This window comes from Microtus oregoni, unplaced genomic scaffold, assembly GCF_018167655.1.
Source record: "Microtus oregoni isolate MIOR12 unplaced genomic scaffold, Mior012 000003F_ref0000135, whole genome shotgun sequence".
NCBI classification, from domain to species: Eukaryota; Metazoa; Chordata; class Mammalia; order Rodentia; family Cricetidae; genus Microtus; species Microtus oregoni.
In genome coordinates, this window is record NW_024543062.1 from 22602165 (window position 1) to 22615276 (window position 13112).

At 45.8% G+C, this 13112-nt stretch overlaps 2 protein-coding genes across 6 annotated transcripts in view; one reads left to right on the forward strand and one right to left on the reverse strand.

Moving 5' to 3' along the window:
* The window catches only part of Tmem116 (transmembrane protein 116), a 63055-nt gene extending 56971 nt beyond the window's left edge, over positions 1-6084 (reverse strand). For all 5 annotated transcript variants that reach the window (XM_041648141.1, XM_041648139.1, XM_041648140.1 and 2 more), the window contains exon 1: positions 5867-6084. Coding sequence is in view for 1 of the 5 variants with exons in the window: in XM_041648139.1 (XP_041504073.1) it covers positions 5867-5964 (98 nt within the window). In the remaining 4 variants the exon portion in view is untranslated. The remainder of the gene's footprint in view (positions 1-5866) is intronic.
* Positions 6085-6179: 95 nt separating this feature from the next.
* On the forward strand, positions 6180-12615 carry Erp29 (endoplasmic reticulum protein 29). Its single transcript, XM_041648142.1, has 3 exons — positions 6180-6405; positions 10201-10339; positions 11832-12615. The coding sequence occupies exons 1-3, from the start codon at positions 6262-6264 to the stop codon at positions 12329-12331; spliced, it is 783 nt and encodes a 260-aa protein (XP_041504076.1). The 5' UTR covers positions 6180-6261; the 3' UTR covers positions 12332-12615.
* Positions 12616-13112: the final 497 nt, after the last annotated feature.

Genomic DNA, 13112 nt, shown 5'->3' on the forward strand with positions numbered 1-13112 from the left:
CATTTAAAACAATAATTTTTGGAATTTGGGGATAGTTTTCTACAAACATAACTTTCTCCTGTTGTTTGTTGGACAAAGTATTTTTAGGGCTCATGGAAACCTTTCAGGGAGATCTTGCCCTATTAAACCACATTAGCCTGGAAGGAACCTACAGGTTCTAATCTGTAGAAACAAAAGCAGAACCTCTTTTCCAAAACAACATATCCTTAGACCCAAATTTTGAAGTCAAGATACCTTTATGTTTGTTTAACATAGCAGCCCCCAGAATCAAATGTCTCTCTGCAGTCAAAAAAATTCAAAGAAAACACGATAATATACATAATCCAGACTATCTGTGTATATTCCATCTTTACATGGCTTATTTTTCTTTACTCCTTTAATCTATGACTGTCCTCTTTTATATTACTTTTACTGTCTCTTTAAAGACTTTCTTTTATTTTTTAAAACTTTTTTACAACTGTCTATACTCTTTTTCTTCTCTCTCCCAAGCCCATGTACATTTTTAAAACACACTATGACCCATTCAGAGGTTTATTTCTGTCTGAATCTGTCTTTATTGTGTGTCTAATCATTTCCTGACTAAGAGCACCTTTTTTTTTTCTAAATGCTAAGTGGACACGACTAGGATCAACTCCACGCCTCTGCCTGTTGCCTCTGCCCTGTCCAACATGGCAGAGGTATGTTCACCTCCTCTGTGGGCCATGCTCACCGCACCAGCTCCAGGGACACGGCAGGTCTATATTGCCATTAAGCAATTAGTAGCATGCTCCTTACAACACCACTTAAGTGCAGGACCTCCTGAAAGAGCCAGAGTTCATGCTGTTAGCATGAGCCAAGAATCTGGCTCTTAAAGAAGCCACACAAGTTTTGCTGCTAATGCTCAATCAGGAAGCCTTTTCTTAAAGGAACTGTGCTTCTGCTTGCTTCTAGCAAACAAAGCCCACCCAAGAAAATGCTGCTACCAAGAAGCCACATTTAGCTCCTGTTTTTTTGTGGGTCTATTAGTCCTCTTTTTTTCTTAAGCTTCTTTTAGGTCTTATGTGAATCCATGCCTGAGATGGTGGGTAACATTTTGTAATAAAACTTATTCATAGCATATAGAAGGGAATCCCATATCAGATCTCTGAATTCGAGCTCAGCTTGGTCTACAGAGTGAGTTTCAGGACAGTCAGGACTGTTACATGGAGAAACTCTATCTCAAACACCCCTCCGCCCAAAAGAAAGAAAACAGAAAAAAGGTAAACGTTTTATAAAGAGTTTTCAATTTTCTTTTCTTTCTTCCTCAAAGAGACAGGGTTTCTCTGTGTAGCTGTAGCTGACTTACAGAGCTGTGGCGTTGAACTTCCGGAGATCCACTTCTCTCTCCCTCCCTCCCTTGCTCCCTACAGAATTCTCATCCTATGGGTTGGGGGAGTCTAAACAATGTCCTACCCCTTCCTCATAAGGTCCAAATGACAAAGTTTGATTCCATCAAAGTCTACCCTGGCTAACTAAGGAGTTTATTAGGGTTACTTACAAAGCATGAATGAAGAGTTAAAAGCAGGAGCCTCGGTGACCCTAAAACAGCCACATTGGGAGGTCTGTACCCAGCATGGATGAAAACTAGCCCACAGGCTGCATGGCTAGTGCTTCCTTCCTAGTCCTTCACAGCCTGGATACTCTACCTCCTCCCTAAATCATGCACAATTAGGACAGAATTGCATATAGTCAGTTGGGAGGAGTGGCTGGATTCTCAGATGAGGGTCCTTTAGCCCTCTCATCCCTCCTAGAAGGGAATGTTAACAATCAACAAGCTTAGCTGTGATGGTCTTCTGGAACTGGGCACATCTGATCTGAAGATGGTGGCAGTTAGGCTTGGGAGATAACCCTATATAATATACACATTGAGTTCTTTTTCTCAAATTTACCAAAGATTAGGTCCTGCTATTTTATGACATACAGTTTTTGGATATATACAATAATTGTAGTACTAATTTTTTGTTTTGTTTTGTTTTTTGAGACAGGGTTTCTGTGTGTAGCTTTAGAGCCTGCCCTGGCTCTGTAGACCAGGCTGGTCTCGAACTCACAGAGATCCACCTGCCTCTGCCTCCTGAGTACTGGGATTTAATGGTGTGAGCCACCACCACCTGGCTCCAAAGTCTCTTAATGGTAAGTATATCTCTTTTTTTTCACTATCACGAGCTTATTGTGTCAGAAACAAACATCATCTGTGTCTTTTCACATCAGAACTTATTGACTAACAATCCATTCACAAAGTTATTTGTTAGATTTGCTGCAACTTACCAAGAAATCTTGAATTCAAGTATGTGGATCCTAGCAGTCATAGGTCCTTTTATTCCAGAATTAGTTACTGGCATTAACTCTTAGCTCATACATTACCCTGTCGTATGTTTACACAGATTACATAATGGCCATAAGAGAGGAACAGATGCTGCAGAGTTCTGAGAGGCTGTCCTCAAGTTGAACTGATACAATCTTAATTCAAATCCTGCAGGGGCCATAAAAAGTCATACTAGGCACAGGTTCAGGGTTGTCAGCACAGGCCCAGGCGTCTGGAGTGGAGAGAGCAGCATAAGATGAAGAAGCTGGAGGCTTTCACTTTAGCCAGTGTCTTACACGAGCTCCCGACAAGTGATGGTCAAAATGGAGGAACTCTATACAGTTCCCCGTGTGGGATGCAACATATGTAGAGTTCATACATAGAGTCTCTGCTTTGATTTGATACAGTCACAGGCAGTGTTGTTTATTTGCACAAATCAAATGATTTGTCAGTTGGTACAAGCTGGTGCCCTGACAGACAATAGTTAATGACTTGTGTGAACACAACATAGTCATTTTTCCTTGGCACTTGGCTTCAAAATGTGGTCTATGTGTTGCACAGCCTGACATCAGCAATTGTACACAACAGAGTAAGCTACCATCCAGACCCAACTTATTCTGTTTTTCTAAAAAAGCAGTTTTTAGTTGTTTGAGAATTTCATATAACATGTTTTGATGCTATTACCCTCCTTCTCCAACTCTTTCTAGATTCATACCCCCATTTCCTTCCTACCCAACTTTGTAAAACTAAGTAGACCAGGCTGGTTTCCCATTCAAAGAGATCCACCTGTCCTAGCCAGAGCGCTGTAGCTATTAAGCCTGTCCTGGAACTAGCTCTTGTAGACCAGGCCTGCCTCTGCCTCCCAAGTGCTGGGATTAAAGGCGTGTGCCTCCATTGCCTGGCTTGTGATCTCTTTTTTCTTAAAGGAGCATCAGGCCCCATGGGTTGGGGCCCACCTGTATGATTTCATTTAGCTTTAATTATTTCTGTAAGTATTATAATAACTACCTCTCCAAATGCAATCAGAGTGCACATGAGGCACACAACTTAATCCACGACTAAGACAGTGCTTAGTCCAAACTCTTCCTGAGATTTTTTTCCAGTCCCCATTGCTCTCCTTCCCAGGAAGATTAAGACAGATTAAGATTAAAGGTGTGTCCTTCCATGCCCAGTTTTCCCTCCATGCTTGGGTGATATTTTCACACACAAATCTGACAACATTTCAGTTAAAATCTCTGGTGGCTTTAAACCCTTCAGATTAGTGAGTCTTTATTTTGCTCCCTAGTTTGCCATTTCACAGATTCCTGGCCACTGACTGGTCACTGCTTACCCAATGCTTCCTCCCTTTCAAGGTCATGCTCTAAATCATCTCCGGGATACGATTCTGACACTTCTAAGCAGGACTGACTTTTAATACAGGATCTTTTAAGGTGTATAAATATCCTTGCAGTGATTAGGAAAGAGATGAAATAGGATTAAAGATTTTAATATGGACTGGGGAGATAGCAGCCCTGGAGACTTCACACAGAATTCAAGACGTGTAAGTGAGGAAGACATAGGTCTTTCTTAGGACACAGCAATGTCCAAATATGTTTCCTGGGGAGAGTTTCCTGGGTAGGCTTAGAGTAAGTAGGCATAAATCCCAGCAAGTCACACTGTGACTGAGCATTCAGTGTGATATGAAGGTAAGCATGGCCAGTCAAATGGAGGGCAGCTAGCTATTAGAGGGGTGGGCATTGGGCAGCAAGTGTAGAACCCCCATACTGAAAACCACTGAGTGGCTGGAGAGATGATTCAGGGAGGTAAGAGCACTAGCTGCTCTTCCAGAGGACCTGGGTTCGATTACCAGCACCCACACAGCAGCTTACAACTGTCTGTAACTCCAGTCCCAGGGGGATATGATGGCCTCTTCTGGCGTCCTCAGTATATACATGGTACTCACATAGTACACTGACATATATACACAAACAAAAATCCATACACATAAAAATAAAAGGAGATCGAGAGTGGGAGAGGAAGAGGGACTCCTGAAGGAGGGCTGCAGAGCTGGCTCAGTGGTTAAGAGCACTTGACTGGTGTGGGTCCATGGTCTGTATTCTGGCAATTATATTTTAAATAAATGCTGATTGGCCAGTAGCCAGGCAGGAATTATAGGCGGGACAACCAGACAGGAAGTAGAGGGGGGTCAAGGAGAATAGGAGAATGTTGGAAAGAAGGAAGCCTATTCCTCTGCAGTCCTGACCCGACCACAGAAGAAGCAAGATGTGACTGCCTCGCCGAATAAGATACAAATGGCTAACACAGATAAGAATAATGGGCTAATAATGGGCTATATAAGTTATAAGAGTTAATAAGAAGCCTGAGCTAATGGGCCAATCAGTTTATAACTAATGTAGACCTCTGTGTGATTTCTTTAGGAGTTAATGATTGTGGGAACTGGGCAGGACAGAAACCCCTACAACACTTGGCTGCTCTCCTAGAGGACCAGGGCTTAATTCCCAACATCCACATGGAGGCTTAAAACCATACCTAACTGTGGTTTCACAGCCAACACACCCTTTTGGCCTTCTCTGGCACCAGACACATACACGGTACATACATATACAGTCAATTATAACATTCATGTGCATAAAATAAAACTTTTAGTGGTGACTACTGAACCCTATTTCTAGCACGAGAAAGTACAATTTATGGTCAACATAGATGCCAAGCAACATACAATTGTAAAAACTTACTACATTAGCTAGGTGTGGTGATGGACACAGTACGTGGGAGGCCATGGTAGGAAGATTCTCAACTAGAATGCAGCCCAGGCTACACAGAGACCTTGCCTCAAAAAAGGGGGTGCGGCTGGTAATATGGTTCATTTCCCATACTAAAGCACTTGCTGAGCTGAATTCCCAGGAATATATGGGGTGTGTGTGTGTGTATGAATGTCCATGTATGTATGTAGAGGCCAGTGGCCAACCTCACGGTCTTCCTCAATGATACAACCATCTTTTTTGAAAAGCTCTCTTAATCTGGAACTCACTGATTCAACTAGGCTTGATTTGGGAACCTTCCTGTCTCTGCCTACCCAGTACTGCTAAGTGTGCCACAGCTTTTTTGTTTTGCTTTGTTTTTTAAAACAGGATCTCACTAGGTTTACTCTGGATGGCCTAGAACTCACCATGTGGCCCAGGCTGGCCTTGAATTCAGGTTCACCAGCCTTGGTCTCAGGAGTGGTGTGACTGAAGATGCGTGCCAACACACTAGGCCCAGATCCTTGAGTGCCGAGGATGGAACGGGGGGGGGGGGGGGGGGGGGGGGGGCGGGGAGCATAAGATAGCCACTCAAAACGAATGCTTGTTTTCTCACTATACATCCGAGCACGCTCTTGCTACACCTGACCACAAGCAGGATACCAACAGGCCTTTCCCCGAGCTTCTGGGGTAGGGAGGGCCACAGCACCTAAGTACCCGGTGGGCCTGACCAGGGCTGCAGCCTAAGGGGCCTGCGGCCTACAAGGGGAGGACGACGACTACCAGTGACAGACAGGTGACTAACCAAGGAGATGGCGGATTCCAACAGTCAGCATGACGCCCCAGAGCAGGCAAGGTGGGGGCAGCAGCCTCATCTTCTTCCACGGCGAGAGAAGGCAGCATGGGAATTGTTGAAGCTTCGCTTCGTGCCTCTCCTCACCCTAGAAGAGCCAGCCTAGCCAGTCTCACGTCAGCGTCTCGTCCGTCACGTGACCGCGTCCATGAGCTTCGCGGGCCACGCCTGCGCAGTTGTCTCTCGTTGCCCCGCCCCTCAAGCGGCCTGTCCCTTCCACCCTAAAGGGAGCTCTAGCCGCCTGGAGTGGCCACGTGTGCGCCTGCGCGCTCCGAGACCGCCCTCCAAGTGACGTGAGAGCTCACTCGGGCCGCGTCTCTCATCTCCGGCTCCCGTAATCTGCTGTGATGGCTGCCGCGGTCCCTGGCGCCGTTTCCCTCTCCCCACTGCTGTCTATTCTCCTGAGCCTGTTGCTCCTCTCTGCTCCTCATGGCGGCAGCGGCCTGCACACGAAGGGCGCCCTTCCCTTGGACACAGTCACTTTCTACAAGGTAATGAGGACTGGGGGAGTCGTGCGCAGGTGCAGCTAGACTCCCGTGGGCGCGTGCGCTCATGAGGACGTTGGTCCCCGAGGGGTGGCAAGCAGGCACTCTATAGGAACCATCCCTAGATATCCCACCATCCTATAGGCCCAATGTAGGCAGAATAAGGGCGCACGCTAATCACTCGGAACCCTTGTCTTTGCTTTGCAAGCCGGCTACTCGCTACCTCCTTCTACAAAAGAGCTATGCAGTCAAGGGACCTAAATGTTCCTTCCCTTTATCTATAGGGAAAAGACAATGCCGGGAAAGATCCAATCCACGAGTCCCAAGTGGAAGATTGAAGGGCGGGGCGAGGTCGACGCTCTTGGGCTCCTTGGTGGGTGGGGGTGGCGAAGAAAATTAAGCACGTTAACATGCAAGTGTGCTCCCCCTCTTCTCTGAGGATGGATGCCTGCTTGACAGTGTGCCAACGTGCAAACCATATGATAGAGCGCGGACCCCTACAAAGTGCAAGGGTTAAAAAGGTGCACTTCTGACACCTGTGGAAAGCATGTTCGGGCAGAGAAAGAAATGAACAAAAACCAGGTCAAAGCACGGAAGAAGCGCCACTAGCCCAAGCCCCACCCCCCCAAATGTGGTATCCAGGTCTGGGTAAATGAATGGTGGCAATGTTGGAAGCTGAATGCAGTGGACGGTGTGGACCCAACCTTTTCCTCACGCATCTGTCCCAGACCCCAGCAGTTTTCACTTCCTCTATTGGGCAATCTAAGTGTGGAGAGAAGTAGTCATTTTCTTATTTTGTTTTCATAGTGAGGAACTGAAAATCAAAAGAGAACTAAATGAGCCTGTCTCGAGTGGTTGGACACGTCCGTTTTGGACAGGGTTGCTGTTTGAAAAGGATCCTGCATACATGTAGCCCATTCAATGTCCTTAGGAATTAAAAAAAAATGTCTACCATATTATTAATCACCCACTCAACCCTATATAGCAATCTACTCTCGATACAGCAGTCCAAGTGTGAACAAGGCATTTAGCACCATAAGTTTAACCGGTCAGTGTTTACCATCTTTACCAACTGCTTCCCTGCTCTCATCACTGGAACCCCAATGGCCCCTGACTGCACCTTGAGATTCCACAATAGAATCCCCTTCTTACCTCTCACTTCCTAGCCATTTGCCCCCTTGTCCAATCTTTCCAGCCAGTACAAGCCTGACTTCCTAGCTCACAGCTGTTAGGACTTCGGCACTGTTCCTTGTGACTGGAACACTCCTTGCCAGTCTTTGAAACAAGTTACTTCACATTATTCTGTCTTAGGTTAAATATTACCCGCTTGGGGCCTTGCCTTGCTTTCCGGGCCCCCGTGACGGTCCCCCTCATTCATTTCTGTTGCTCCGTCACTATTTTCTTTAAACTTGTCAGTTTCAAATCTCCCATAGAACATTACAAGCATATGAAGCAGCTGATCTGTTTCTCTGACTCTCTACACGGCACACCAGATTATTCATTGAGCATCTGACAGTGGATCTGGTATGTTGTCTTCACGTCAATCAACAGGTGCCTCCTCTATTGCTTCCAAATTTTTGCCAGGAATCTTGTTACATGTTTTGTCTTTCAGTGATTTCCAACTAGAATGGGTTTTCTTCAAAGTGTTATTTTTGACCATCACTAAAAGGCTTCATTAGATGAAAGCCCCTATGCTGTTCATTGCTGTGTTCATTTAGAATGATGTCTGGGACATGATGGGCTTTTAACAGCTTCTTATATAGTGAACAAATAAATAAAGCCAGCCAGGCAAAGGTGTCAACACACAGTACTGAGGAGGCAGAGGCAGAAAGGTCATGAGTTCAAGGCCAGTATGGGTAACCTGATGAGATCTTGTTTTAAAAATCCCAGTGAAGGGGCCATAAGATGACTCAGCAGGAAGGCACTTCCACCAAGCCTGACCACTAGAGTTGGTGAAAGAAGAGAACTGACTCCCACACACATAACACATACATAACAGCACTACTGCATCCTGTTAGCTAAATCTCCTTTTTACTCCAGTGTCCAGCCACCCTATGATTATTGGTATTCGGTATTCTAAATGAGGTCCCCTGGTAGGGAGCCTGTGCTGTGTTTTTGAAACACCATCCCGCTTCTACTCACCTTGATTCCCAGCCACGCAGCATCAGCTCCCCAAGCCTGTGAGAGCTCTCTTCAGAACATTTTTCAGTGTATCTGTCATAAGACACTGGGACTCAAGGAGTGTACAAGAACAGGGGCATGGTCCTTATCCTTAGAAATCCAAGTGGGAAAGACAGAAAATGAGCAAATAATAAGGTTTCAGAGTGAGATGGGAGAGGGTTAAGGAAATGAAGTAATAGGAGATTGGATCTTCCTATTCACTAGAAGGGGACATTTAAACTGACCCTGGAATGACAGAGGCAGGACGAAGAGGCTTCCAGGCAGCAGAGTGGGACTAGTGTTGAGCAGAAACAAGGGCAGCTGGGCCACGGGGATATGAGCCGATTTATATTTTCAGACTTCCCTGCTGCTGGGCCCTTGGAGCTCTGACTTTTTAGTGTCAGTGACCTGTTCCCGATGGCTTTTGTCTTTGATGTCCCTAGGCAGTTTTAATATCCTTAAATAGGTAAAATAAAGTGTTAAAAATAATAAGGCCTTTTCACCACCAGCGATTGCCTGTGATGAAAATATGACAGTTTGGGACTGCGTGAAAGGCTGATGGAGGAGGCTGGGGAGAGGGCTTAGTGGTTGAGAACAAACACTGCTCTTGCACCCATGTCACGCAGCTTACAGCCTGTCATTCTCTAGCACAAGGTTGATCAGGCATCCTTTTCTGGCCTTCTTGGGTACCTGTACTCAGATGCACATAGCCACACATACATAACTAAAAATAATAAAAATAATGTTTTTTAATTTGAAAGTGGATAGGCACTATTATTGACCAAAGGTAATTAGATAAAATGTATACATTGAACGAAGCCACCAAAAGGAAGTCTTGGGCTCATCAGTAAGTTAAATATAGACTGACCATTATGGTTCCCTGAAGCTCCGTTCCCAGCAAACCAAAGGAATGGAATTTTGTGTGCTCAAACATAACATGTATGTTAACGCTTTTATTCCCAGGAGGCAGAGACAGACAGATCCACTTCATTAAATTAACTACCACAATTAAAATTCTGGCTTTGACAGTTTAAGACAGATGTAGCTAAAGGGAATGCTGGTCTTAGGAGATGGCATGGACTCAAGTATGGCCTCTTCATCAACCTTCTGACCTGAAATTGCTCAGTTCAGTTCAAACTCTGGCCTCTATGGCCAAAGCATCCTGAGTATTTGGTGTTTACTGACAAAGACCCCCTGAGATGTCAAGGACAGCAGTGGATGCTAATGTTTCCTTGGCATTGTTCAAAGACACTGGAAGGGAAGGCCTTAGGTATTTATGCACTATTCTATCTTATGTGGATGTGAACACATGCACACCCAGTGTGGTACCCACAAAGGAATCATATTCTAAGCTTTGGGGGAATCAGTGCATTCACACAGCTTGTCTCCTGTGTAGGCTCGTTTTCACTCTTTTTTTTTTTTTTTCTTTTTTGTTTTTCGAGACAGGGTTTCTCTGTGGTTTTGGAGCCTATCCTGGAACTAGCTCTTGTAGACCAGGCTGGTCTCGAACTCACAGAGATCCGCCTGCCTCTGCCTCCCGAGTGCTGGGATCACTGTTTCTTAAACAGAGGCCCCTTGGGAAGGGGAATTAGCCCTAAAAGTCCCTGAACACCTGACTTGCTCAGCTCTATGCGCCCACAGGTCATCCCCAAAAGCAAGTTTGTCTTGGTGAAGTTTGACACCCAGTACCCCTATGGTGAGAAGCAGGACGAATTCAAACGGCTGGCTGAGAATTCGGCCTCCAGCGATGATCTTTTGGTGGCAGAGGTGGGGATCTCAGGTACGGACAAGACCAGGATGACTGGGGAGGGGCTTGAGATGAAGGAAGGTGGGGCTCATTTCCCTGGTGGGTGGGGGAGTAATGCCCCTGAGCCATTCACTCGGAGAAACTGGTTGTGTAGTCTGTCAGGACCTAGTGCCTGCAGCAAGCTTAAGCGGAGCAGGTGCTGCCCATGGAACCAGAGATGATCCTATAGTTGCCTGAAGGAACAACTCCTCTTCCCAAACCTTCACCTCTCTGACTTCCTTAAGAACTGAGCACCTCCTGAAATGAGCCAGTGCCAACACTAATCGATGGGCAGTCTCTACGGCCATAGTCATAGGAAGACCTGGGAGGTCCTAGTGAATTTCTGGCAGTTTGGTAGCAGAGCTGGCTAGAACACTTCTCCAGGGCAATTAGTGGTGAGTTAACTCAATTTCCAGTCAGTTCCCTCAGAGCTTGGTGAATAATAACTGCAACAGAGCCAGCTTTCATCCTGTATCTACTATGTGCCAGGCCACTGTGCTGCTTTCCATGAGTTCTGTCCCAATACCTCTCTGAAAGAAGTACTATGGAACTATCACCTGTGTCTCGGACCAGTGGACTGATGCACAAGACTTAATGGTGCAGTTAAATGCCAGACCTAGGGGACTGGAGAGATGGCTCAGCAATTAAGAGCACCGACTGCTCATCCAGAGGACCTAGGTTCAATTTCAGGCATTCACATGGCAGCTCGCAACTGTCTGTAATTCAGCTCCAAGTGATTTGCCACCTGAGATATATATACAAAACACCAATGCACATAAAGTAAAAATAAATCATTTTTAAAAAAGACTAGGAGGAGCTCCTGGCAGCCATCACCACCCTTTAGCCTTGGAGGCCACTAGGCCCACTGGGGGCAGTGTCAGAGCCACCACATAGTGAGCACTTAATTCCTCCACATGACGTGTTTCCTCACTGGTCTTCCTCCAGTTTTGGTGAGGCAGGGTCTGCGTTCACTAAATGCTCTCCTTTTCTATAATGCTGCAGTCAGGGTGGCTGTATTAGCTCATGAACTCCCAAGTTCAGTCCCTGCCCAGATCTTTGTCCACTACCCCCAGATCTTCATGTGGCTGATCCCAGTTGTGTTCATAGTGTGGATCATGGGCTTCCTCACCCCCAAACTATTTGTTAAGATACGAGTTATTTTATTAAGATACTGTGAATGTAGCGTCAGAGCTTGACATCTGAACTGTGACTAGGCCCTCACACATAACAGGTTCTAGCACATAGTGGATACAATATTCAGAAGATCAATGTTTCCCCAAAAACAAGAATACCACCCCCCAAAAGACTCAGTGAATGCCACAGTAAAGCTACAAAGCTAAGGTATGTTGGGAAAAAATTTAGACACAGGACTCTGGTGAAACTTCACACTAGACTGTGTACAGCCACTCTTTCTATTTCTCCGTCTGCTCAGCAGGCCCCCGTAGCAATGTTCTGCTAGTTCCTCATGTTTGGTTTCTATTCACAGACTATGGTGATAAGCTGAACATGGAGCTGAGTGAGAAATATAAGCTGGACAAAGAGAATTACCCAGTCTTCTACCTCTTTCGGGATGGGGACTTTGAGAATCCTGTCCCATACAGTGGGGCAATTAAGGTTGGCGCTATCCAGCGCTGGCTAAAGGGTCAGGGGGTCTACCTAGGCATGCCTGGTTGCCTGCCTGCCTACGATGCCCTGGCAGGCGAGTTCATCAAGGCTTCCAGCATAGAGGCCCGCCAGGCCATCTTGAAAAAGGGGCAGGATGGCCTCTCAGGTGTGAAGGAGACAGAGAAGAAGTGGGCCAGCCAGTACCTGAAGATCATGGGGAAAATCTTGGACCAAGGTGAAGACTTCCCAGCCTCAGAAATGACTCGGATCAGCAAGCTGATTGAGAACAAGATGAGCGACAGCAAAAAAGAAGAGCTGCACAAGAGCTTAAACATCCTGACTGCCTTCCGGAAGAAGGGGGCTGACAAGGAGGAGCTGTGACAGGGCACAAGGGTTTCCAGGGTTTGCTGGGGTTGGGAAAGGGAGAGCCACCTGCTGGCTGTGAGGCCCCTATGGAGTACAAGGTTGTGGAACAAAGCAGTCCTGAGCCAGAAACCTGAACCCTGAGTATGCCTGGACATTCATGTTGCTGAGATCATACTTAGGACATCCCTAGAAGCCAGTGTGTGTGTGGAGAGCCTGTCAAGGCTGGTGAGCTGCCCCAGCAGAGGAATTGGTGCTACAGAGGAGTTAATGCTGAACAAATAAAAGTCTTGTTTTGGTTAGATGGTTTTCTTTTCAGATTGTACTTTTTTGGCGTATAATTTGAGTCTCAGCTATTGTGGATTTCTTTCTATCAGGAACTCTGCCCTGCACCAGGCATCACCCTCTGAAGAACCATGAATGGTGAGGTAGAGAATGCTGTCTGCTGACTTTATGCCCTCTGTAATCTATCATGCTTTCTTTCTATAGAGCAAGTTCTTAGTTGTACTAATGCATTCTTTTTAGAATTTATACAATCAAGGCCATATGTGGTGACACACATCTGTAATCTGACAGAGTAGAGGTACAAGGATCACTTTCAGCTACATAATGAATTTGAGGACCAGCCTAGGATACATGAGACTATTAAAAAAAAAAAAGGTACATAACCAGGTGAACAATCACTCCAAAGATTTAAATGATAAATTACTTTCCAACAGTATCACTTACTGGAAGTTACTCAGTCAACACTAAATTTTTATGGTTTTGGCTTTTGAGTCAAGGTTTTTTGTCTTCTTAC

What these genes read in the sequence shown, in the direction of transcription:
- Erp29 (XM_041648142.1), top strand. Translation starts at nt 6,262, where the DNA reads ATGGCTGCCGCGGTCCCTGGCGCCGTTTCCCTCTCCCCACTGCTGTCT. An exon ending in ACACAGTCACTTTCTACAAG is followed by an intron (nt 6,406 to 10,200) that starts GTAATGAGGACT and finishes ATGCGCCCACAG; the next exon opens with GTCATCCCCAAAAGCAAGTT. An exon ending in GGCAGAGGTGGGGATCTCAG is followed by an intron (nt 10,340 to 11,831) that starts GTACGGACAAGA and finishes TTCTATTCACAG; the next exon opens with ACTATGGTGATAAGCTGAAC.